The 26,311-nt window shown below is 41.1% G+C and overlaps 1 protein-coding gene and 1 long non-coding RNA gene across 4 annotated transcripts in view; one reads left to right on the top strand and one right to left on the bottom strand.

Annotated features, from left to right (window-relative positions):
- Nucleotides 1-26,311, bottom strand: part of LOC144683851 (plastin-3-like) — a 127,426-nt gene that overhangs the window by 40,492 nt on the left and 60,623 nt on the right. For all 3 annotated transcript variants that reach the window (XM_078547355.1, XM_078547356.1, XM_078547358.1), the window contains exons 2-5: nucleotides 25,389-25,500; nucleotides 22,299-22,462; nucleotides 12,835-12,964; nucleotides 2,881-3,013 (exon numbers count right to left, since the gene is read on the bottom strand). In XM_078547355.1, coding sequence (XP_078403481.1) covers nucleotides 2,881-3,013; nucleotides 12,835-12,964; nucleotides 22,299-22,462; nucleotides 25,389-25,455 — 494 coding nt within the window. In that variant the 5' untranslated portion in view covers nucleotides 25,456-25,500. The remainder of the gene's footprint in view (nucleotides 1-2,880; nucleotides 3,014-12,834; nucleotides 12,965-22,298; nucleotides 22,463-25,388; nucleotides 25,501-26,311) is intronic.
- On the top strand, nucleotides 1,305-12,964 carry LOC144683852 (uncharacterized). The gene is made up of 2 exons (XR_013577343.1): nucleotides 1,305-1,459; nucleotides 12,760-12,964. It is a non-coding gene; the product is annotated as an uncharacterized LOC144683852 (long non-coding RNA).

Below are 26,311 nucleotides of genomic sequence, written 5' to 3'. Positions count from 1 at the left end.
GCTGTGCCAGAGGGAAAGAATGGGTTGGATTTTTCCCCCTCAGGTGGGCGTGTGCCCGACCCAAATGGGAGAAAAACAGTGCACAATAACATCGAGCAAGTGTCCCAACATCATTGCGCACTCGCAATATTTCACTCGGCAGGTGCACGCTAGAGGCAGCAACGTGCCCGCCAACAATTAAGAGGCCTATTAAGGCCCTTAATCAATTAATTAAATGGAATTTTTCGCTGCCTGTCCAACTCTTCGGTTGGTGGGCTGGCGAATAGGCCAAGCAGCCTTCGCATTTTTTGCAAAGCCACATCCACGGGCGGGATGAGGCTTTGACCAGTGATTAAATTAAAAAATTCAAAAACTCATTTTTAACAAGTCAGCATGCGCTGAATTACGCACTCTCCCTCCTCCCACTGCCCTACCCAGGCAGCGTTCAGCTGTTAATTGGCCAGCCAGCGTGAAATCCCAGTCGGGGCCCGGTCGCGGGTCGGTTTCACAGTCACTCCCGGGCCCGCCCACCACACCCACCTGATGAGGTAAAAGTCCTGCCCAACGTTTTTGCGTTAACCACCAAGTAGAATGCTGGTGAGAACAGGTTCCCTATTTGAAGAGATTTAAAGACCATGGAGTCACCAGAGGGTGCCTTGCCAATTGAAGTCTGTTCAATGGTGCTCAGGCAATTGAGTGCAGGGACTGATAAAAGTGCACTGGAAGACTTGCACTGCTGTGGCAGGGAGAAGGGAAGAAAGGAGGAGGAATCTGAAACTTCATCTACAAGGTTGCATATCTGCTGAGAGTGTGGCATAATGTATAAATGTGCCGTGGGGTTTTTGGATGTATTAGTTAACTGGTATCTTTTTTGTAGTCTAGTTTATTAGTTGCCGACTAAGTAATGTTTCGTGGATGTTGATTTTAGTTTGTTGGTTACAATGTCTTAAAACGTGAAATTGTGTTGTGCCATTATTTGTCGATTGCTGGGAAATGCATATTTCTTTGGTCTCTACAGAGGGCCTGACATAACTTAGCGAAACTTCCTCTCAAAGTTGTAACAGGTGGGGAATAAAGAGTTTAGCAGTGCCAAGTCAACCTCAAACAGGTTTCCTCACGTGTGGAAAACTCAAGCCACAGAATGATACCAGAACTTTGAGGGTTAAATTCTGAGGATAGGTCACTTAAACTAGGCCTATGTTACCTTGAATTTAGAAGGTTGAAGAATAATCTAATTGAGGGGTTTAAAATGATAAAAGGAATTTGATAGATACTGTTTCTACCCCTATTTCTTCTGATGGGGGAACCCTGAACAAGAGGAAACAATCAAAATCAGAACCGGTCATCTTTTGAAGTGAAACCAGAAAGCGCTTTCTCACGAAAGGATTAGTGGAAATCTGGAACTACCACCCTTCCCCCACCCCCCAAAAAAAAAGATTATGGATGCTGGAGGTCAACTGAAGTTTAAGATTTTTATTAGGTAAGGGAATGAAGGAATATAGAGCAAAGGAGGTAATTGAAGCTGAAATGCAGATCAACCATGATCTACGAAAACTGTTGGAACAAGTTGAATGGGATAAGAATGTAGAAACAGGATTATGCCAATGAAAAAAATCAGTGCCAATTTTAAGATAACTGATAAATTTAAGATAACTAGCAAAAGAGCTAAAAGGGAAAATTAGTAAATATTTTTTATGCAGGGAGTTATCATCATCTGGAATGCACTGTTTGATAAGTTGATGACCTCAGATTCAATAGTAATTTTTGAAAGGGAATTAGGTGTCTAAGTGAAAAATTTTCATAACTTTGAGGAATGAGCAGGAGTGTGGGACTCATTGGACAATTCTTTCAAAGAGCTGTCACAGGCACAATAGCCAAATGATCATCTGTGTTGTCTGATTCTAAAAACAGACATTAAGGAAATTTGTTGGGAAGGATTTGAGGCTCATTGGCATTTTTTTTAAAACAACCAGCAAGCTGCAGTGGAGATTCAACAGGGTTGGGCTACTACTGCACCAAATCGCACATTAAACTACAAAGTAAACTCAGCCTATAACGTAAAGCTTCCTTTCCAGTAACCCGAAGCTACAAAGAGAAGTTCAAAGCTTTACTGCTGTGGGAGACAAAGCCTGCTGCTAGCAATGGCTGATGAAGAACTAAAGGGTGCTGCCAAAAGCAGAGTTGGGAGATAGATTACCAGACTGCCTAGGTGACAGTTTGCTTGCAGTGGTGTTTCCCATGGGATTAATTTCTGTTCTATATGTTACAATGAACAAAACATCCCAGGAAACCAAATGTCAATAATAGATTAAACATTTACACTCATCAATTCCATTAATCTTCTGACAGTAATTATAGGAGTGGAGATTCAATCAAAGAAATTCTATCCATTCAATTGCCCAAAGCTTTGTGCTTACATCGTAATTCATTGATAAATTTGATTTTTAATCAAGGAGTTAGGCCATTTTAAGCAGCTGTGCATAGCAAAAGCTGTTACTTTAAAAAATATATACATTTGAGTATGAATCATAACCCTTCCCAATATCAATTGAGTTTAATATTAAAGGTTTGATGAGCAACCAGGAGAGTGGGATAGACTGCATGGCTGATGCGGAAAAACACCCCATCTTGGTCACGCATCTAACTACAATTCCAAAGCCTCCTCAACGTACATTTTTAAAATGGGAATAATTATGAGTTCAAACAAAAAAGGTGACAAAAATAAGGTGGGAGGAATATTCATTATTGTGTACTGCAAAATAGCCTAGAGCTATTCCACACTTTTGTGTTATTAAGCAGAACATAAAAAGATCAATAGTTGTCAGAGACACGCTGGGTAACTCTTGAGGAAATAAAGTCTACCGTACTAATTGCATTACTAGTAGAAGTAATGAGACTCACCAGAGTACAATGCCATTATCAACAGCTTTAAACAAAGCATCTGTATTGGGATCCATAGGCAGCATACTGTTACAATCAGGATCACTCTCCAAGGCTTTATTTATCCAGTTAACAAATGCATATTTTTCTTCCTCTATCAAAAAAATCAGTTCATAGATAAATGAGATGATCGTATTTCACAATTCCATATATGATACTAAACTCAAATTATTCAAAGTAAATCAGCCTAGATATAATTAGATATTAACATTCATGTATCTAATCAGGAAGCTACACATCACAAGTACATGAAAACATTTTGGGCTTCTCAACAAAAAAATGGATCTGTTAATACGTTTAACTTGGAAATGCTGTCTTTTTTACTTTCGCAAGGCAAGGTTGAGAAAAATGGTTTGTATTCACTAAGGTGAAAGATGTCAGGCATGGACTTGGAAATATTCAATATCCAGTGAAGGCATCAATTATTCCCCACTTTACAGCTGAGCCAAATGCACAAAGTGGCAGTTATCCAACCTGATGCACAGCAGCTGAATGGTAAGCCCTGCTCATGCACATTTCCCCACTGCCAACAGCTATCCCCATGACCTGAGCAAGGCTGCAAGTTGGGAAAGTTGGTCCTATGGGCCGCAGCATTAGAAAACGAGTGACTGTTTGTTCAGCCTGACCTGGATTTAAGCTCATGTGGTGGAATCTTCCCGGTTGACTCACATACTCGAGATCAGTCTCAATTCTGGGTTGGGAACCTGGAAGTGGGCATGGCGGGAAGTTGGTCATGATCTTCTCAGAGGCAGACAATGAAGAAGCTGCCTCGGGGAGCCCCGTCCAATTAAGGATGGCAGCCATACCAATAAGAGGGCCCAGAGTGATGTCTGGCTGGCAGCCCCACCAGGAGAGATGGGTGCTGCTGAGACAGGCAAGTGACCGAGAGGGTACCTCAAAACAGAGTTGTTCTCTATTCCAGCATTGAGAAAAATTGAAAATCACGCATGGCCACAGCTGTCAATCCATCAGTGTAGAAGGGTGACCCTGCATGGGGTAGCCTGCAACCACAGCTGTGATTCCAGTTTGCGCTGGGGTGAGAGGGGTGTCAATGGTCCTCAGGTTTGCCACCAGGAGTGTGTCTCAACTTAAATGCCAGCCATCACCCTCATTGGGGTGCCCACCCACCATTGGGATCATCCTGGTAGCATTATCACCTTCAATTTGCCTATTAGTGAGCCTAATTGGCTACCCACTGTTACTAGGCAAATAGCCTTTACCATGTTGACCCACCTCCAGTGAGATTGCTTGGATGGTGGGATTGCATCAGATACGCAAGGCGCTTTCATATCACTTTGCTCCCAGTCCCCACTCCTAACTCAACTCAGCAGGACCAAGCACAGGGAAGATGGTTGTGGTTGTTGGAGGCCAATCATTTCAGCCCCAAGATATTATGCACAAGTTCCTCAGGGTACTGTCCCGAGCCCAACCATCTTCAGGTGCTTCATCAATGGCATCACTCTCATCATAAAGGTCAGAAGTGGGGGAGTTCGCTGATGATTGCATAGTGTTCAGTACCATTCGAAACTCCTCAGATACTGAAGAAGTCTGTGCCCACTTGCAGCAAGACCAGGACAACATTCCAGCTTGCAGCAAGACCAGGACAACATTCCAGCTTGGCAAGTAACATTTGTGCCATACAAGTGCCAGGTAATGACCATCTCCAACAAGAGAGAATCTACCCACTCCCCTCACCATTCAATAGCATTACGACACTGAATTCCCATCATCAACATCCTGCAGGATCATCACTGACCAGAAATTTCACTGGACCAGCCATATAAAATAGTGTAGCTATAAGAGCAGGTCTGAGGCTAGAAATTCTGCTGCAAGTAACTCACTTCCTAACCACCCACCACTCTTCCCCAACCCCAAGGCCCCGAGTACCAGTCAGGCGCATGATGGAATATTCCCCAGTTTCCTGCACAAGTGCAGCTACAACAATACTAAAAAATCTCAACACCATCCAGGAAAAAGTAGCCCACTTGACTGGCTCCCCATCCACCACCTTGAACATTCACTCCCTCCTCCACTAGCACCGGTGTGCACCATATACAAAAAGTACTGCAGCAATTTAATAATGCTTCATCGTCAACATCTTCCAAATGCGTGAATTCTACCACCTAGAAGGACAAGGGCTTCAGACACATGGGAACCCAAAAGGAAGAACTTGCAGTGTTACAAGGAGAAGGCAGGGGAAGTGGCACTAAGTGAATTGCTCATTCGGAGAGCAGATGCAGACACATTGGGCCAAATGACCTCCCTCTGTGCTGGATGGGAACCAGAGGGTGAATTCAGATGGGACGAAAATCATAAATGGAAATGGAAGGCAGAAGGTTAGTGAATGAGTCTGGAAGCAGAGGAAACAAAAGTTAGAAAGTAGAAAAAGAGTTTGGCAGTGCTTCAATGCAAGCAGTATAACAGATAAAACCGAGGGCACAGATAGAAACATTGCATTATGATATCATAGCTATTACAGGAACATGGCTTAAAGAGGGATAGGATTAGTTACAGGGTTTTCAGGCCGAGATAGCGAAGGGGATAAAAAAGGAGGGGGAGTGGCAATTTTGGTCAAAATACGATTACAGTTGTGAGGAGGGATGATATGCTGGAAGGGTCATCAAATGAGGCCACATGGATTGAGCTAAGGAACAAAAAGGAGGCAGTCATGCTACTGGGAGTGTACCATGTGTTCCAGGACATCACTGCAGCTGTTCCTCAGGGTAGTGCCTTCAGCCCAACTTCAGTTGCTTCATCAATGTCCTTCCTTCCATCATATGGTCAGAATTGGGGAAGTTCGCTGATGATTGCACAATGTTCAGCACCATTCGCAACACCTCAGGTACTGAAGCAGTCCATGTCCAAATGCAGCAAGACCTGGACAATATCCAGGCTTGGGCTGACAAGTGGCAAGTAACATTCATGCCTCACAGCTGTCAGGCAATGACGATCACCAACAAGAGAGAATCTAACCATCGCCCCTTGATGTTCAATGGTATTGTCATCACCGAGTCCCACACTAACAACATCACGGGTGTACCGTTGACCAGAAACTGAACTGGCATAGCCATATAAATACTGTGGCTACAAGGCCAGATCAGAGGCTAGGAATCCGTTGGCAAGTAATTCACCTCCTGACTCCCCGGAACCTATCCACCATCTACATGGCACAAGTCAGGAGTGTGATAGGATATTCTCCCCTTTCCTGGATGAATGCAGCTCTAACAACACTCAAGTAGCTCGACACCATCCATGACAAAGCAGCCCACTTGATTGGCACCCCAGTCAGAAACATTCACTCCCTCTACCACCAGCAGACACATAGGAACACCACCACCTGGAAGTTACCTCCCAAGCCACATACCATCCTGAATTGGAAATATATTGCTATTTCTTCACTGTCGCTGGGTTAAAACGCTGGAACTCCCTCCCAAACAGCACTGTGGGTGTACCTACACCACATGGACTGCAGTGGTTCAAGAAGGCAGCTGATCACCATCTTCTCAAGGGCAATTAGGGATAGGCAATAAATGCTGACCTCACTAGCGATGCCCACATCCCATGAATGAATAAAAAAAAGCTATAGACCCCCAAACAGTCAGAGGGAAATGGAAGAGCAAATGTGTAGGTAAATCTTTGAGTAGTGCAAAAACAATAGGGCAGTAATCGTTGGGGATTTTAACTATCCCAATATTAATTGGGATAGTTTTAATGTGAAAGGAATGGAGGGAACAGAATCCTTTTAGGAGAACTTTTTTGGCCAGTATGTAGCAAGTCCAACAAGAGAGGGCGCGGTTCTGGACTTATTTTAGGAAATGAAGCTGGGCAAGTGGAAGGAGTGACAGTGCAAGAGCATTTTGATGGCAGTGATCATAATTCAGTTAGTTTTAACATAATTATGGAAAAGGACAAAGGTAGAACAGGAGTTAAAGTTCTAAATTGGGGTAAGGTCAATTTTACTAAGCTAAGGAATGATTTAGCAAAAGTGGACTTCAAGGTAAATCAGTGTTAGAGCAGTAGGAGGCAAAGAGGAGATTCAAGGGGTTCAGAGTAAACATGTTCCCACAAAGAAAAAGGGTAGGGCGGCCAAATCTAGAGCCCCCTGGATGTCGAGAAGCATATAGGGTAGGATAAGGCAGAAAAAAAAAGCTTATGTCAGACACCAAGAACTCAATGCTACAGAAAGCCGAGGGGATAGTGGAGGGGAGATATTAAAATCAAAAAAGAAATTAGGAAAGCAAAGAGAGGGCATGAAAAGATATTGGCAAGTAAAATCAAGGAGAACCCAAAAATGTTTTATCAATATATTAAGAGTACGAGGATAACTAAGGAAAGAGTAGGGCCCATAAAAGGCCAAAAAGGTAACCTATGCGTGGAGGCGGAAAACATGGGTATGTTTCTGAATGAGTACTTTGCATCTGTCTTCACAAAAGATGGGACAATGCAGGCCAAGAAGTATGAAATATTGGATGTGATAAACACAGGAAGAGAGGATGAATTAAGGGATTAGCATCCTTGAAAGTGGATTAGTCACCAGGGCCGGATGAAATGTGCCCCAGGCTTTTAATAGAAGCCATGGACGAAATGGCGGAAGGTCTGACCGTCATTTTCCAATCCTCACTGGATGCAGGTGTGGTGCTGGAGGATTGGAGGGCTGCTAATGTTCTACCTTTGTTTAAAAAGGAACAAGGGATAGGCCAAATAATTACAGACCCAGTCAGTCTAACCTTGGTAGTAGGCAAATTATTGGAATCAATTCTGAGAGACAGAGTAAACTGTCACTTAGAAAGGCACAGAGTATTCAGGGGCAGTCAGAATGGATTTGTTTAGGGAAGATTGTGTCCGAGTAACTTGATTGAATTTTTTGAGGAGGTAACAAGGAGAGTTGATGAAGGTAGTGCAGTTGATGTGGTCTACATGAATTTTAGCACAGATTTTGACAAGGCCCCACATAGCAGATTAGTTATAGAAAAAAATAAAAATTCATAAGATCAGGGGAATGTAGCAAGCTGGATAAAAAATTGGCTCAGTGGCAGGAAACAGAGGGTAATGGTGACCAGCTCTTTTTGTGACTCGAAGGCTGTTTCTATTGGGGTTCTGCAGGGCTCAGTTCCAGTTCCTCTACTTTTTGTGGCATATATTAATGATTTGGACGTAAATGTAGGGGGAATGATCAAGGAGTTTGCAGACGATACAAAAATTGGCTCTGTGGTTCTTACTGAGGGGGGTTGCTGCAGATTGCAGGAAAATATCAGTGTACTGGTCAGGTGGATGGAAAATTGGCAAATGGAATTCAACCCGGAGAAGTATGAAGTGATGAATTTTGTCATGGAGCTATTAATGTGCATATTATTGGAAAATATTTTTCTTTTAAAATAGAGGTTTAGTCTGTGGGTGTGTCTTAATTGGATTAAAGCCAGCTTTTCTTTGTGCTTTGATGTGTACTTGTTTTGAGATGTAAACAGAGAAGTAGAGGTGCATTTGCATTTGTTGAATAGTGCATTCAAGAAGTGGGATGAAATCTGGCACCTAGCTAGCAGAGACCAAGCGATGTTTATATTACTAATTAAATTGGTACTATGAAAGGGGTTTTATTGTTAGAAGAGATGGAGTTTCAAAGAGGCTGATGATACAATGAGAATTTACATTCAATGAGCTGTGCTAGGTATACAGGCAGCAGCTTTATGTGTGCCGTGCAGCGGCAATGTAAGATCAAAGTAGCTGTAAGCCTACAACTGTCTCCATAGGAACCAAAGTGATAGGAGCCTTATTTTGAATTTGTAAGGTGAAAATGCTTTGCCTGGTGTCTGGTTAAGTCTATGGGTGTTGTTGCCTTAATGGAGATTAGTTTGGGGATTTGTTAAAAGTTATGATAGTAGTAATTTGTAGCCATGTGTATATATTTAACTTGTGTAAATTAATAAAATGTTTCATTTAGTTTAATATAAAACCTCTCAAGAACTGTTGGTCTGATTCCAGAATTCAGAGTTGCATCTCAAACATACCACTTAAAAATATAGGTGATGACAGTTGTTTAAAGTTTCCCCTGGGATTTTTAAATAACTCAGCTTTATCAACTGCTGCGTCATAACAATTTGGGAAGGTCAAACAAAGCAAAGGAATAAACAATAAATGAGAGGATACTGAGAGGTGTAGAGGAAGTGAAGGACCTTGGAGCACAAGTCCACAAATCCCTGAAGACAGCAGGACAGGTCAATAAAGTGGCTAAGAGGCAAATGGAATCCTTTCCTTTATTAGCTGAGGCACAGAACATAAGGGCAGGGAGGTTATGCTGGAACTATATAAACACTAGTTAGGCCACAACTTGAGTACTATGCGCAGGTCTGGTCACTTCATTACAGAAAGGATGTAATTGCACTAGAGAGGGTACAGAGGAGATTGACAAGCCTGTTGCCAGGACTGGAAAATTGTAGCTATGAGGAAAGACTAGATAGGCTGGGGCTGTTCTCCTTGGAACCTAACAGGTTAAGGGGAGATTTGATTGAGGTATACAAGGTTATGAGGGGCCTGGATAGAGTGAATGGAAGGTAACTATTTCCCTCTGCAGAGAGGTCAGTGAACTAGGAGGCATAGATTTAAAGTAATAGAATGGTTAGAATGGAGATGAGGAAATTTTTTTTCACCCAGATAGTAGTGGCCTGGAATTCACTGCCTGAAAGGGTAATAAAGGCAGAAACCCCCAACTCATTTAAAAAGGTGTCTGGATCTGCATCTAAAGTCCCGTAACCTGCAGGGCTATGGACCAAGTGCTGGAAAATGAGATCAGGCTGTGTGGCTCATTTTTCGACCTGCTCAGACAAGATGGGCAGAGTGGCCTTCTTCTGTGCTGTAATTTTTTCTACCTTTTCCAAATATGTGAAATGAAGAATGTGCAGGGATGTTGTTGCTGGGGGGGTGGTGTTGGTGGGGGAGGGTGCGGAGTGGCAGTACGTGAATTGCTCCAGCACGGACACAATGGGCTGAATGGTCTTCTTCTGTGATGTAATGATTCTAACAATTCTGTCATTCTGTGAACATATCTTCCCTCCTCCAAAATATAGGAGCAAATCATGATTTCAATATAAATTGGCTGGAAGCCCTAAACAAGCTGAACAGTTTTAAAATAAACAAACCCCTAAGGGTAAGGTGATGTTTATTCAAGTGTTGTGAGGAGACTTTTGAGACACTGACAACCATAACGAGCAAATCACTGGGCACTGGGGATGTATGCACAGTCAATTGGAAACAGGCTGACGTGCTGCCCATGTTCAATAAACAGACACAGGCAAGTACAGGCCTACTGGTCTTAATTCAGCTCAATGAATCAATTATCAGGAATAAAGTTGAGGATTATCCGAAAATCAGCAGCCAGTAATCAGTGTCAAGATTGTTCTAGAAAGTAAGGTCAGCCTGACCAAACTCCTCCAAGGGCTGACATCAGGAGCTTCTCCCTTGCACAGAGAGTGATCAACATTTGGAATTAATTTCCAATCAGAATACTGGGGACAATAATGCCTGGAATCAATTAAATGAAGCAATGGTAAGAATAGAATTTTTTTGGATGGATGAATTAAAAATGGATTGAATGCCTTCTTAACCAAGTCCAACCACTTCCCTTTGGCATTCAATGACATTCCCCACTGAATCACTCAATCAATCTCCTAGGGGGCATCATTGGTCAGAAACATAACTCTACCAGCCATATAAATATTGTGACTATAAGTGCAGTTCAAACAGTGGGTCATGTATGGTGACTGACCCACTCCCAACTCCGCAAAGCCTGTCCACAAGTCAGGAATGTGATGGAATACTCTCCTCTTGCCTGAATGAGTGCTGCTCCAACAACACTCAAAGGCAGAACCTGGATTAAAGATGCCTAGTTGACTGGGACCTCATCTACCATCTTAAATATTCACTTCCTCCACACCGGCAGACCATAGCTGCAGTGTGTGCTATCTACAAGATACACTGCAGCAATTCACCAAGGCTTCTTTGGCAAACCCGCCACCTCTACCATCTAGAAAAACAAGGAGAGCAGGGACATGCGAACACCACAAACTCCCAATTTCCCTCCACGTCACACACCACCCTGGCTTGGGCAAAAATCCTGAAATTCCCTACCTAGCAGCAGTGTGAGTGAACCTTCACATACAGACTGCAGTAGTTCAAGAAAGTGGCTCATCACCATCTCAGAAAGGAAATTAGGGATAGATATTAAATGCTGGGCTTTCCAGCAACACCCACATCCCACGAATGAATGATTTAAAAGCACTTACGCCCTACTGGACAAGTTATAAACATGTATTAAATTGAGTACGTTTTGGCACACTCTGTTGCATCACCGCTATTCTAGTGTCGAGATACATTCCAACACCTAACCTTCTTACCCAAATAAATAGTAGTAAGGGATTAATTATAAGAGTTTATGTTCCATTAGATTTAGGAAAGGGTAAGTACTTTTAGTACATTCCACCACTTTGTAGCATTTCAAACAAAACTGAGCCAGACAGATTAACCTTTTAGAAATATTACATTTTCATTTTCTTTAAGTACTGTAATTTTGGAACAGTGAAGAGAGCTAATGAATGCAGGAGGCAAAGAGAACATTTTGAAATAGCTCAATATTCTCCTGTTCCATCAGAAATCAGTTCATTGATTTGCAATTATTAATGCTTAGACTTTCTATCAATCAGCAGAGATATACTAGAACGGTTTTAGGGATGAGGGACTTATGTTACTTGCAGAGACTAGGGATGCTGGTGTTGCTCTCTTTATCGTAGAGAAGGTTAAGAAAAGATTTAACAGAGTTGTTCAAAATTGTGAAGGAATTTGATAGAATAAATGAGGAGGAACTGTTTGCAATGGCTGAAAAGTTGGTAACCAGAGTTTTAAGATAATTGGCAAAAAAACAGAGGAAGATGAGGAGTAAATTTTCATAAACACAGTGAGTTATGATCTGGAACATACTGCCTGAAAAGGAAGCAGGTTCAATGACAACTTTCAAATTTGGATAAATACTTGAAGAGGAAAACTTGAATGGGGAAAGAGATAGGGAGCGAGATTAATTGGACAGCTCTTTCAAAGAGTCAGTACAGAATGAATAATTAGACTAAAGAATTTTGGACTTATATACCTTTGGAACGTTTTTTAAAAATTTCTGGACAATTCAACCATCACATATGTGAACAGGCAAACAGTCAGTCAAGGAACACCACTGAGACACTGCGCTTTGCAAAGCCTGGTGTTGTACATCGAGTATTTCGTCTTGGCACCCCCTACTCCCGAAAAGATGAGTCTTGTTTTGGAATCATGCCTCAATTCTTGAGTATGGTTGTAACAGGGAGAACCAAAAAAGCAAGTAGGTTTACCGATGGCTAAATTTAGTGCACAGAATGAGGAATAATAACTAACATTCTTTAGATTAAGATTGATTAAGTAATGATTTATATTCCAGAAAGTCAGCTGACGGAGGATAGAACTGGAACCATTCTTTACTCAGTCTAACATTTATTTATGGAGTTAAGCATTACAAGCATACACCTCCTAACTCAACAACACCCCAGTTTCAGTGAGTGTCTCTTTATATCTGCTCAGGTGAACGCCAATCAATGTCCTGCACCTGCATATAATTAAACACAATTGATAAACAACTAACAAATTGGTGGGATTACAGCAGGCACAGTTGAATGTAATAAAGGGTGAGATAATACCAGACGATAAAAGATGTACGAGTAGAGCAGCACTGACAATAGGGGGAGTAAAGGGATTTGGGGTCCAGATAAAAGTCACTTATATGTGCAAGAAGTTATCAAAAAATACTTTTATTTAATTCATTCTCAGGATGTGGATTTCTCAGAAAAAAAAATTGCCATTCATACAAAAAGGAACTGGGCTATGTATATGAGTAGAGACTACCTGAATAAGAATGCTGGGTTCCTTCACTGGACTGAAGAGATGTTCCACCAATGGCACAGATGCCCTCTCTCCTGTTGATGGCCATTCTGAACGTTTTAGCAACATGGCTACTTTTCAAATCTTGAACAATCTGTGAATTAAGCAGTTACATGGAATCATTTCAGTTTAAATTAACACTATGATTCATGGTCTTGAACTTCACTGGCTCAGAATCCATTAAAATGTTTCAGTTGTAGCATAAGTACAATTGTGCTGTGACATGCCATTTAATATACTATATAATAATCAGCGTACCTCCGTGTCAGGATAATTTCACCACACTCAGCTGACTTATGTTGAAGTTAAAGCGATAGCCAAACAGATTTTATGCCAATTATTTTAATTCATGCCCATCAGCATCAAATTTCCAATCTGAATGCTGAGGTTTTCTACATTCACCCAACCATTAAACAACAGTCTGTGAGTGAGCTGTTTTACAGACATATCTCAATGGCCAGCAAGGAATGCACGTCTCAAGAAACAGAATCCTCCCAAAGATTTTTTTTGGCTCAGACAACCATTCAATTGTGCACCTAAACCTTTAGCAGATGCGTGCGAATCAAAGAGTATGAAAAGACCAGGTTGGAAATATTTTACACAAATATTACACTGAAATGGATGCACAGTTAATAACATCTTAACTTCAATAAAATAAACATGAAGTGGACCGACATTTACACACTTCCAATTCTAATGCATTGTGTGAGACTTGTTCCTGTTCTGGTGCATTAACAGAAGCATTTGTGCACATTAAACAGCCTGTGTTTATACAAAGACTTGGCAAAGAAAGCTTTGTGCCAAAATTAAAAGGCAAGCAACACCACCACATCAATGTAATTTCAGTACCTGTAATGGTATCCACGTCCTTATTAAATCTGTTACAAGCAGAGAATGATAACTCACATGACACAGAGATATAAAATTTGGACGTAAGTATAATAATGAGTGCATATTTCCCAAAATCCAGTCTTATTACAGGAAATTCCAATGAAATTGACAGACAGTTGTTGTGTTTCTCTGTGCTTTACTTGTTCAGTAATCCCAATGGTCTTGCTTGGATCTTAGTTTTCCATTTAATATCTTTAGTAACCACCAGTGGAAGCTAACATCCTCTAGTTTATTGGACCTGTCCATCCTATAGCACATCTTTGTGGATCAGGAAGCAAACATGAATGCATGCTCTCAACCACTCTAAACACAGTTTTACCTTCGAGCTCAATATTCCTTCATCTCATCCCATTGAGCACTGCTGAAAATGAAGACTCAGTAGACAGTCATCCACCTGGCATTCTCTTACAATACTTTAAAATTGTGGCTCCCTCAAAAACTAATCTTGAGGTGATCCAATCAGTTAAGTGATTTATCCTGCTATTTTCGAGCATTGTGGTGTCCAGCTTTGCCCATTAATCTCCACTGGGAAGTTTTGCAACAAGTATTCTATATATCACTCATGCCAAACAGGAAAAAAAACCACTGGATACCAACCACTCAGATCTGCTATAGGATAATGCTGGATGTCTGCACCTTCCTTCTAATAAAACGCAAAGTGAAACAAGATATTTACTGACCCAATTAGCCTTTTGTTCTACAAAGGCAAACATCATGTTGTGGATCAGATCAGGTTTAATGCACGCTTGGGTCTGTATAACGTTCTCATCTGCCAGCTACTGGATTGCTTTTTTGGGGGGGGCTGGCTATCCGCTAAGTCGCCACAGATCCCACATGGTTTTTCACAATGTTTATTACAAGCTGCCCATCTCCTACAGCCATCTGCTGTTATCACTCTTCCATTCAGATTTTCTTAAAAATTAAACCAGTGTATCTCTGCACTTAATATGTGCGGTTTCATCTCATAGTCCTGCCTTGGCACATTAGCTTCGGGCCCAAGCGTCTTGTACAGGAAGACCAATGTAGAGCAGATGCAGTATCTGAAGACCACTGGTCACAATCAGTTCACTGGGTGGATATCTACAGCGTTGCATTAGAAGGACAAAAGGCAGGTGTAATGCAAGTCCAGCAGATCAAATCAATGAAATACAGAGGTGATGAACCCAAAAACAGAAAATCCAAGGGATTTAAAATAGCACATCAATGCTACTATGGAAAAGATATAAATAGGTTCAGTGCATAAACAGTGCATTTCACACATCTAAACTCTCCTGACTTAGAATTGTCCTCTTGGATTAGAAAATCACCATTACTTAAGAATGGTGGGAGGGGCAAATAAACACAGGAAATAACAGATCTGTTAGTCTAAAAGTCAGGTGTGGGTAGTTACTCGAATTTGTTGTTAAGAACACAGCGATAGCACTTGGACAAATATGAACTGAATAGAGGGCTAGCCTGTTTTTAAAAAATGCCTCCTCATCTCCATTTTAAATGGGAGACCCAATATTTTGAAACTGTGCCCCCCTAGTTCTAGATTCCTCCACAAGGGGAAACATCCTCTCAGCATTTAGCCTGTCACTCAAAAGCCCAAGAAAATCCTGTGGGGAGCTGTAAGCGTAATGAACAGTGTTCACTATTGGCTGCAAATTTCAGTCCATAGTTGTCATAAGACTGACTTTTAAAGAGCCCCACGAATTATCTTGCTGTTTTCGCACCATTCTTTAAGTGGCAAGTTTTATGAAACCTGGGAACCCTTGCACATTACTAACGTAATAGAAAAGGGAGTGTCTAAGAATGTTATTTTGTTATTAGTTAGCTAATAGGAAACTGAAAGCATGCGTAAATGGGCCATTTTCTGTTTGGCAAGATGTAACAAGTAGAGTGCCACAGGGATCAGTGCTGGAACCTCAACTATTTACAATCTATATCAATGACTTGGATGAAGGGACTGAATGTATGGCTGCTAAATTTGATGATGACACGAAGATAGGTAGGAAAGTAAATTGTGAAGAGGACATAGGGAATCTGCAAAGGAGCTGAGGTAGATTAAGTGAGTGGGCAAAAATTTGGCAGTTGGAGCATAAGGTGGGAAAATGTGAACGCGTCCATTTTGGCAGGTAGAATAGAAAAGCAACATATTATCTAATTGCAGAACTCTGAGGTACAGGGGGTTCTGGGTGTCTTGATACATGAATCACAAGTTAGTATGCAGATACAGCAAGTAATCAGGAAGGCAAATGGAATGTTGTTGTTTATTGCAAGGGGAATGGAATATAAAAGTAGGGATATTTTGCTATAGTTATACAAGGCATTGGTGAGACCACATCTGGAGTACAGTGGAAAAACCCAGCAGGTCTGGCAGCATCTGTGGAAAGAAAAGCAGAGTTAACGTTTCGAGCCCGTGTGACTCTTCTTCAGAGCTCTGAAGAGCCATAATGGCTTCAAAACATTAACTCTTTCTCTCTCCACAGATGCTGCCAGGCCTGCTGAGTTTTTCAAGCATTTTGTTTTTTTTTTCAGGTTTACAGCATTCGCAGTATTTTGCTTTTATCTGGAGTACAGTGTACAGTTTTGGTCTCCTTACTTAAGAACGAACATAATTGCATTAGAAGCAGTTTAGGGAAGGTTCACTTGACTGGTTCCTGGGATGAGGGATTATCTTATGAGGAAAGACTGGATAGGTTGTGCCTGTATCCACTGGAGTTTAGAAGAATGAGGGGTGATCTGATTGAAACAGAAGATCCTGATGGCAATTGACAGGCAGGGTGATGGTGAAAGGATGATTCCCCTTGTGGGAGAGACCAGAACTAGGGGAGACAGTTTAAAAACAAGGGCTCTCCCATTTAAGACGGAGATGAGGAGAATTTCTTTTCTCTGAGGGTTGAGAGCCTGTGGAACACTCTTCCCCAGAGAGTGGTTGAGGCAGGGTCACTGATTTTTTTAAGGCAGAGGAGATAGAGTATCAGGGGTAGGCAGGAAAGTGGTGTTTAGGCCAAAATCAGATCAACCATGATCTTATTGAATGGTGGAGCAGGCTCGGGGGCCCAAATGACCTACTCCTGTTCCTAATTCTGTAAGTTCATATGTAAATTATTTACATGGACTTCCAGGAAGCATTCAATAAACTTGTCAGCAAAAATGAAAGCACTTCAAATTGGAGGCAACCTATTGACATGGGCAAGGAATTGTTAGGAGGTAGGAAAAAAAAGTTGGATAATTGCTACTTACGCCGATTGGCAGATGTGACAAATGGTGTGCCCTGGGATCTGTAAGGAGGTTCAGCTTTCAATCATATTTACCAAGCACTTAAATGTAGAATAGGGAGGCATATGTCCAAGTTTGCTGATGACACTAAGTTAAATGGCACATTAGATGGTGTTGTTTAGTGTAATTTGTGTAGATGGGAACAGGAATTTGCAAAGGGACATTGATAGATTAAGTGTTTGGGCAAAAACTGTGGCAAACTTGTTCACTGAGAAATTGAGAGGTCATCCACTGATGGAAGCCATCAACTTTTGTCAGTTCAAAGCTAGAAGTAACTCACCCCTGACTAAATGCTAAATGGAATAAATCCGCTTTAATCGACACAGATTTGAGTGCCACTGGCACAAGGAGCTTCAGTCCAGATAGCGAAAGGGATCATTTGTACTTTGCAGTTTTGTGCTTGTCCAATGTCAACCTCAACGAACAAGTCCACTCTAATTAAGTTTGCGGCAATGTTTTCTATTTATTACCTCACTAAATAAATCATTGGGAATTAACATGAACAATTACCATCTCAGCTTTTCATGACGTGTTTTCTAAATACTTTTGAGCATATTTTCTTTATCTGTTCCACAAGTTTCGTCCAACGTACAGTAAAGCCAGGGAGGGAGGGAAATTACCAATAATGGTTGCCTAAAGTTTTGATGAAACGTAGATATCGAAGCTTTCTCAGCAAGTTCATTGGAGTCGTGCAAACACAATGGCATTCACTGATGGGCAAGCTTGAGATCTGGCAATCTGGAGACATTTCTTTCATAGAAAGGGAAAACCATCTGTGTGGAAGCATGGGATTCCATGAATATTGCTTTCCAAATAGTGTCCAAAAGGATTTCATAGTAGTGTTGTGAGATGGAACATCTTTCCCACATCTATCAGCCAGTGTCAGAGCCAAGTAAAAACAGATGAAGGACTGGCTCTTTGTTCTAATAATGCATCTTAACCCAACCTCATGCTTTACTGCACAGATTTCCACTGCAAACACTTGCGTGTCTCTTTTGCTAACAAATTTTATTCTGCAAGTCCAGACTCACAAGAGACAGGTTTGAAACTGCTCAAACTCATTTCCTCTCCAGCCAACAGAGGAGACTCATCATTGCATCAGTATGGATTAGAAAGAAACTTGACTTTAAGATGTGAATTGACATGATGCCAGCTTGCGGTGCCACCCAGTTTCCTACCAGTCAGTATGAAAAGGAAATTGCCAAATTTCCTCTATTTGTAACTTACTGATGTTGGCACATGAGCCAGGATATATATGGGGAGTGGATGATAAATGTTTTTGTGCTACAGGATTATTAAATTGCATTTAGAAACAATATAACTTGCAGAGAGATGGAAAATTGTGTGCTAGTGCCTTGAAGTTCATTGTTACAATTTGCTTTTGGGACTTAGTGCCCTTCTTCACAGCCAGCACTAGAAATTCTGTATTTTAAATTGCTTTAAGTCGGTATTAGATCCTTGTGGTTTTAAGATAGAAGCAAGTTTCTAACTGTAAGCCAAGAACACTAAAGAGAAATCCTATCCATATGTTACTTCGGTTACATGCCTAACGTAAGCCTCCAGAAGACTTTGGCTACATATTTGAAAAATGGTAAAGCATTGTGCCATCTGACTTTATTTTAGACTTGAACAGCAAGTGAAAGTACTGTGCAAAAGATGGGGTGAATATCTAACTGAGATCTAAACTTATCATACGCATCTTTCTATGAAGGCTTCGACTGACTGGACACAATCAAATCAGATGGTTCCCCACTCTAGCTTTTTAATTATCTTGAAAAACAATTAACTGGGCTTCCTGAGCTTAAATAACTTAGAAAGCTTAAGGGCAGAGTCAGTTAAACAAAAGCTGCAGTTGCTTTGAAAACTCTTTTAACCTTGAGATTCCTGTCAGGGCACAACATTATTGCACAGAGAAATCTCCTAACCAAATACAGAGCTCGCAAACCCAGCATAGGGAAATTTAAATTTTAAAAAAACCATTTGGCACATTTAAACTAAACAAGAGACCATGGATTCAAATCAACCTGATTCGACATTGGATAATGATGCAGTCCTGATATTTTGGTTCTTTGGTGAATTTTCCCGGTATCTTTCAGTAACCAAGGTAACAATGATATTCAATTGAAATAAAAACAGAAAATTCTTGAGAGCTCTGAAGAAGGGTCTTACAGACTCTAAACATTAACTCTGTTTCACTCTCCACAAATGCTGTCAGACCTCAGTTTTTCCAGCATTTCTGCTTTTATTTTAGATTTCCAGCATCTGCAGTATTTTGCTTTATCTTAATGTTCAATTGAACTTTTCTGCAAAGTGTGGCTGCAACAGTCCCTCATACCTTTTAGATAGGTGCTTTGCAGACTATATCTGAACATGGAGCTTTACATTTATCTTCACAAACAAAATAAAATGGCTGCCCAGGACTTTAGATTAATGGGCTAAAGCTGCAAGGCCTAGGATACAGTACTGGTACAAAGCAAGGTACTGTGGAAATCCTAAGATATCAGAAGTCTCCTTCCACAGATTAGTGTCCAACTTGTTTTAGACTGACCCAGAAACAGCTGCCGCTGAAATTCCATTTTCACTCAGGCTTGGAAGTGCTCCTCCAATGAACTGGAACCTAAGGTTTCTCTCCATTGAGCACTAAGCCAGAGCATCTAACTGATCTGAATGATCGCTTGTAATGAATTAATCTGAACCTTGGTGCCTAGCTTACTAAGGGCCGTACACTATGGAAATCACATGATGCCCGCAGACCACAATCAAGGGCTTTGTCATGTAGAAGAATTCCTGAATGTGAATCTCGAAATCTTGGTCGTGAAGAACATTTGCAGGGTCTAACCATCTTTTAAGGAACATTATAATAGAGATGGTCAAATAAACAAGACAATTCAGATTACTTTTTGCATAATAAAAGAAAGGGATTAAATTGGGTAAATGATTTTTATTAATTCCCAATTAACCAATTTCCTTTAAACACTGAATTAATATATTGAACTACTTGGCCATTCTGATTTCTCATTAAGAAGGTAGACAGGTTCTGAGCCCTGGATCTCAAATGGCTCGAAGCAACTGCCTTGAAAATGCTGGGACTACTTGTTGTGTTGGCAAACAAATTAAACTATCTCAGTAGAAATCCTAGCAATGTCACAAGTAATACTTTTACAATTCCTTTAAGTATCTACAAAACCTAAATATATATTAAAAATTTTGCGAATGCATGCACTTCTTATCCAAAAGAGTAGATGGGGTGAAACCGTTTCCTTTGGCGGAGGGATTGAGAATCAGGGGACACTGATTTAAGGTGATTGGCAAAAGAGGCAATGGCAATATGTGGGGAAAAAAATTTTTTACGCAGCCAGTGGTTAGGATCTGGAATGCACTGCCCGAGTGTGTGAAGGAGGCAAATTCAATCAAGATCTTCAAAAGAGATTTGGATAAGTAGCTAGAAAGAAAAAAAATTGCAAGGCTATAGGAAAAAGGTGAGGGAGTGGGACTAGCTGAGTTCCTCTCACAGACAGCGACACGAACATAATGGGCTGAATGGCTCCTTTTGTGCTGTGGCCATTCCATGATTCCAATTTTCTTGCATCAGTTTCTGGTCATGCTTTTATGCGGCATTTAACATTGAAACTGTCTATGTAAACATTTAGGCCGATAAATCAGATTGCACAGCACCTGATTTTTGGGTAGAAAGATGAGCACTGAAAGGTTCACTATACCGAATTGGTTAAGGCACCCTGGGAGTTGTCAACTAGTGTACATTTCAGTCCCCTTTGGGAAATTGGCCAGTTTTTGTGGGCGTAAAGCAAACAAACAAGTGGTTCTGCAAAGGCTGTGTCATGATTCTATGGACCACTGGAGACTGCCATCAATAAGATACATAATTTGAATGCGGAACTAGGAAAAACCGTAGTACTCGATATTGAAACTGCAAGCCCTTGCTGGCCACAGCTCGACAGCTGACCATCCCTTACCCTCCTCCGCACACCACCAAATGCCCCCCCTCTCCCCATACTTACCACAGACCCAGTACCAACATCCATCCTTTTCTTGGGGTATGGTGCACTGCCGCAGCACCCGGATCATGTTCTGATGATGGAAAAGGACCAATTCTGCATGGTCTACGTTCTGTAATTTCACTGTTCTGATTGTTGCTCAGTTTCTGCCAGAATTTGGACCCGATCCAATGTTTAGGGCTTAGGGTGGGAATCCAAGGTATGTGAACAGTTGCCTGTAACAGTACAGTTTCAGGCTCTGGCCTAGAGGTGGCAGCGATTCAGAGTTTCTGTTGCCTCTCTTCCAACTGATATTTATTAAATAACTACAGACAACTGCTAGTTTGAGTGAAACATGCAGCAGTGAGTTCAGTAACCTTTAGCTATCTTAATAAGACAGGAACTAAAGGTACAACAATTTTAGTGAAGTAAAACAAAAGGAAAGAAGAAAATTCCTCACCCTGCTCATCACCAGCATAAAAGATTTGATGTTCACATTGCTTTGTAACAGAACACAATCCAAGCATTCTATAAACATATTGGAACATGTTGTAAAACATGCAAGTACTACTTAAAGTAGGGCAATCATGAACCACTAACATGCAAGAGCTGCTGAAGAAGAAAATAAGACTTACTACACAACCAAACAAAGTCAAATGGGGCTTAAAAAAAGACTAAGCGGAAATGAAAATATGAAGAGGTCATGTACAAATATAGAATCTGCTGAAAAAAAGATAAAGTAAGAATGCCTTTTGTTCAACAATATTCATTCATGGCAACAGGGCTTCATGCACACATTTAAGGAATAAATTTTAACGAATATGCATCAGCAGTTTAATATTCCACAATTTTTCAAGCTTTTCTCACTTCAATTTTCAACTTCAATTACTATTCACTTAAAGTTCAAATTTTGTTGTTGGGTCCATGAAAATATATAAATTGTCTTCATCAAGCTTGCTAGCATATTTACAGCACATGGTGCTGATTAAGTAAATCTTTATTAACAGACATCCCACACTTTTACTCCAGGACTCTCAGATAACTTGATAAATCACATGCTCTGCAGCTGAACACAAGCATTCTAAAAAAAAATCAAAGCAAGGACAATTAATGGTGGGTAAGTTGCTAAGGAAGGAATCTTAGCTCTTGACTTGTTTTATGGGTGCTGTGGGGATTCATTACTGTCCAATATGAAGGACACAGTACATCAGGAACATGGGGCCAACAATGATGCTAAGTTCTGGGCTACAACAGCTTTCTAAACACAAGGGCACTTACGGAAACAAACTCGTCAAAGCTGATCCTGCAATCTTTGTCTTTGTCCCCTTCAGTCATGAGGTTCTCAACGATTTCTCTTATTTTGTAGCCAGGCAATGAAACATTGGCTTCACGGAAAAGATCATGGAGTTCGGAGTCATTAATGTAGCCATTGCTGTTGAGATCTAGCCAGATAAACAGAAGTTTTTTTTAAAAATTTAAAGTAAATCAGAGCAATGACAACTAATGTCCGCCAATTTGGAAAAAAATTAATCTACTCAATTTCAACCTTTGAATGCATCTAACAAATTAGGGCCTCTGCCTGTAACTTAAGGTTTAAACAAATCGTAACAGGGTGATTTAAGTTTCCACATACATGCCTTGTTGGCCACTAAGTATGTTTTGTACCAATAGGGAAAAGTACATCTCACTGTGGTGCGTGTGATGGGAAACACATTCACCACATTCTCATATCATGATGCATATAGACACCATTTCTTTCTTCCTGTCTATGCACCACTTTTGACTGCCAAAACAATGTTTGCTCCATACCGTCAAACTTTGAGAACTTTAAACAGTGTTCATCTGAAGTTGATGGCCAAAGATTGGCCGCTCTTCCTTGGGAAGTTCAAAAAAATTTAAGTTAGCTCAAAAGGTACAGTCGCGTACAAACTATAATTCAAGAAAAGAAAAACCACGGGCAGAATTTTTCGTTCAGCGTGCGGGCCCACGCACGACACGCTCAAGCGTAAAATATCGTGTGATGACGTCGGGTGAGTGTCTCGACGTCATCACACACCTCGCGCAACATTTCAGTTAACAGGCGCACGCTAAACTTGGAAGCGTGCCCGCTGACAATTAAGAAGGCTATTAAGCCCATTAATAGCACAATTAACTGGGATTTTTCACTGCCAGTTTAACGTTACAATTGGCGGGTGGGCCAGGCGGCCTTTGCATTTTTCAGGAAACCTCATCCAAAAGGTGGGATGAGGTTTCCATCATTAAATTTTTAAAAATCCATGCACAGAATTTTTATAATGTCTATGCTCAGGTGACTGCTTGTGTTGTGTGGACATTTTTCTTTACTGGATTTCACAATCTTTATTTGATACTTTTGCAGTCTTCAGCTCCCTGAGGCTGCTCTCTGCCTTCGGGGAGCTTTCTGTGAGCGTTCCCCTGTGCCCGTGCTGACTACAGCGCTCGCCCTCCTCCTGCCCCCAACCTAGGCAGCGCTGATATCAGCGCACGCTTCACGCTGGCTGGCCGGCCGTTAATCGGCCCGCCAGCATGAAATCGCAGTCGGGGGCCCATCGCAGGCGGCAGGCCGTTTCCCAGCCACTCCCAGGCCCACCAACCGCGCCCACCCACTGAGCTCAAAATTCTGGCCCATGAGTCAGAGGCCTGCATTAAATCTGAAAAATTAGGTACCATGGAAATCTGCCAACCTTTTGAGCACATTAGTAACAATCATTAGAGATTTCCTTTGGTCTTAGAGGTTCAGAACGTCACTAATGACATAACTGACAGAGCTTAACTCCAAATTCTCACTCATGGAAAACTGAGGTCAGAGCGTGTCGTCCATTTTCAGGAAGCTACTGCCCACTATTATGCATTGGGAAGGTGGCGTTTAGCTTTTTTGATGCCACAATCTCAAATGTGTGCTGTTTAATTAAAAATAAAACTAATATATTGGCTATAGATCAGTGTTAGACACAAGTGTGTATTTGAGCCCTTTTTCCAAGTTAATAATGAATGGCCAACATGAACAAAATAAGTCACTAACCTCAAGTGGTGCAGGTTCAACTTCTGTCTGACTATCTGTAAGGAATCACCGTAAATTTGCTCATACTGTTAAACTGGAAACTAGCATATCAGTATCAAAGTGGATAATTTGGAGATGGTCTCAGGTTACGAGTCATGTGCAAATGCAAACGGATATACATAATTATCAAATGAAGCTCTATCTCTCCTCATTCCAAAATTTCCACACGAATGAAAGTAAATATAAAAATCAGACAAATCACATCATAAGCCCATGTTCATGTCAGTAAAAAGCCCCTGACTTGTATAAATGGTAAGAAAAATGTATCAGTGAGATAGACAGGCTGGGTTTGAGCTATCACTCAAAAGCGCAAGTTGCATTTGTAATGGAGAAATAAACTGAAGAACAAGATTTTCAAAACCAGAAGAATTCCCCCAGAAAATGTAGAAAATCCTGTTGCAAGGGGGTGAAAGGTTATTTGGGGGTAGGCAGGAATGTGAAGTTGAGGTTAAAATCAGGTCAGCCATAATCTTATTGAATGGAGGAGCGGGCTTGAGGGACTGACTGGCCTACTCCTGCTCCTAATTCGTACGTTCGTATGCGTGCACGCAGTTGCATGCATGCACACACGCATTAGCATGAGTGTGATCAAGATAGCATACATGTGTATGTGAGCATGAATGAGCATGACAGAGCTCCCATTGACTGATGGCAAAAGCGAGAACAATGTCCTCCCCCATAACTCTGCCAAACAGAAGGAAGGGAATTGCTAATGCATACTAACCCGTGCTCTCAGTCTATTCACCTAGTGCAACAATATCACTAAAATATACCAGCCAAAATAGCAAATGGCTGCACTGAAAAGTAAGTTTACAACAACTTGTATTTATATTATACCAGTAAGCCACACTGATATTAAAAGAAACACAGACAGGTTTGATTTTGTCAATTTTGTCCTTTTGGGGGAGGAGGCGGTAGTGGGGGCTGTTGATTTTATGCAGTGGATATGCCACCCTAGCTGTGGTGTCCAAAGATAAAGGGAGATGAACAATTCTATCAATTGACAGTGTCGAGAAAAGAAAACAGGGACATTGGTTTGGAAGTATGTAGTGTGAGTGAGCCAAACAATTGGTTCATCTTCACAGCTCAAGCAGAGTGGAAATTTCATAGGTCTACCATTATTCTTCACTAAAATCTTAGAGGCATCACCAAATGATTAGAAGATATAGAACCTCATAGCACCATAGCTAAATTTTCCACAATGAATGGCTATGTTTATGTAGGTTACAGGACCACAGTTTGCTTTGTACAGTTGATCAGGAGGCAGCAACTTTCCAAGGACTACTCACCAACTTTTTTAAAAGCCTCATGGAGCTCTTCTAACTCATCCTTGGCAATGTGTGTTACAGTGTCCATTTCTTTAACACGGATATAATCCACCTTCAGGTTACTGATTCAAAGCTGAAGGGAAAAAGAAGAAAAATAATTAAATGTCAGACCATAAACATCAAACCATTTCTTATCCTTGGAAAAACTCAGCAGGTCTGGCAGCATTGGCGGAGGAGAGCACAGTTGACGTTTCGATTCCTCATGACCCTTCAACAGAACTGTTGAAGTTTCCGTTCTGTTGAAGGGTCATGAGGACTCAAAACGTCAACTGTGCTCTCCTCCACCGATGCTGCCAGACCTGCTGAGTTTTTCCAGGTATTTCTGTTTCTGTTTTTGTTTTGGATTTCCAGCATCCGCAGTTTTTTGCTTTCATTTCTTATCCTTGCATTGTTATGCCTTGTGAAGCAGTGTGGGGTGTGGGAATTTGCTAAAAATCTCTTACTATGTCTAAGACGTCGTCTCCCAACATTGCACTGCTCTGGAAACCATAACTGCTGTGTGACACAACTGTCCTATGGGGAAGTCAAGGGTTAACTACCCCTGGAACACACGCTCTGAACTGAGGCTCGGGACTGCATTAGAAAAAGGATCCTACAAAATGAAGAAAAATAAGACAGTGATCTGCTGGAACTTAATTCAATTGCCACATGTGAAAATTTTGGTGTCACAATTCTTAAAATATTAAAAACATACAATTACTTCCAACCTCCAGAAAAAAGTCAGAGCAATAGAAAATATCATTTAATCAACATCAGGACTCGCATTTAATAAGTAAAATCAATCTGACTTCTAATTAATCCAAAGATGTGCCTAAGAACAACTGGCCTCCAATTGTCTTAGGAAAGTATAGCCACTACAGGTGAAGTTACACACAGCTCCACCT

The sequence above is a fragment of the Cetorhinus maximus genome, chromosome 8 (genome assembly GCF_964194155.1).
Source record: "Cetorhinus maximus chromosome 8, sCetMax3.hap1.1, whole genome shotgun sequence".
In the NCBI taxonomy this organism is placed as follows: domain Eukaryota; kingdom Metazoa; phylum Chordata; class Chondrichthyes; order Lamniformes; family Cetorhinidae; genus Cetorhinus; species Cetorhinus maximus.
The sequence above is the reverse complement of the archived record's forward strand: the minus strand, read 5'-3'. Positions and strand labels throughout refer to the sequence as shown.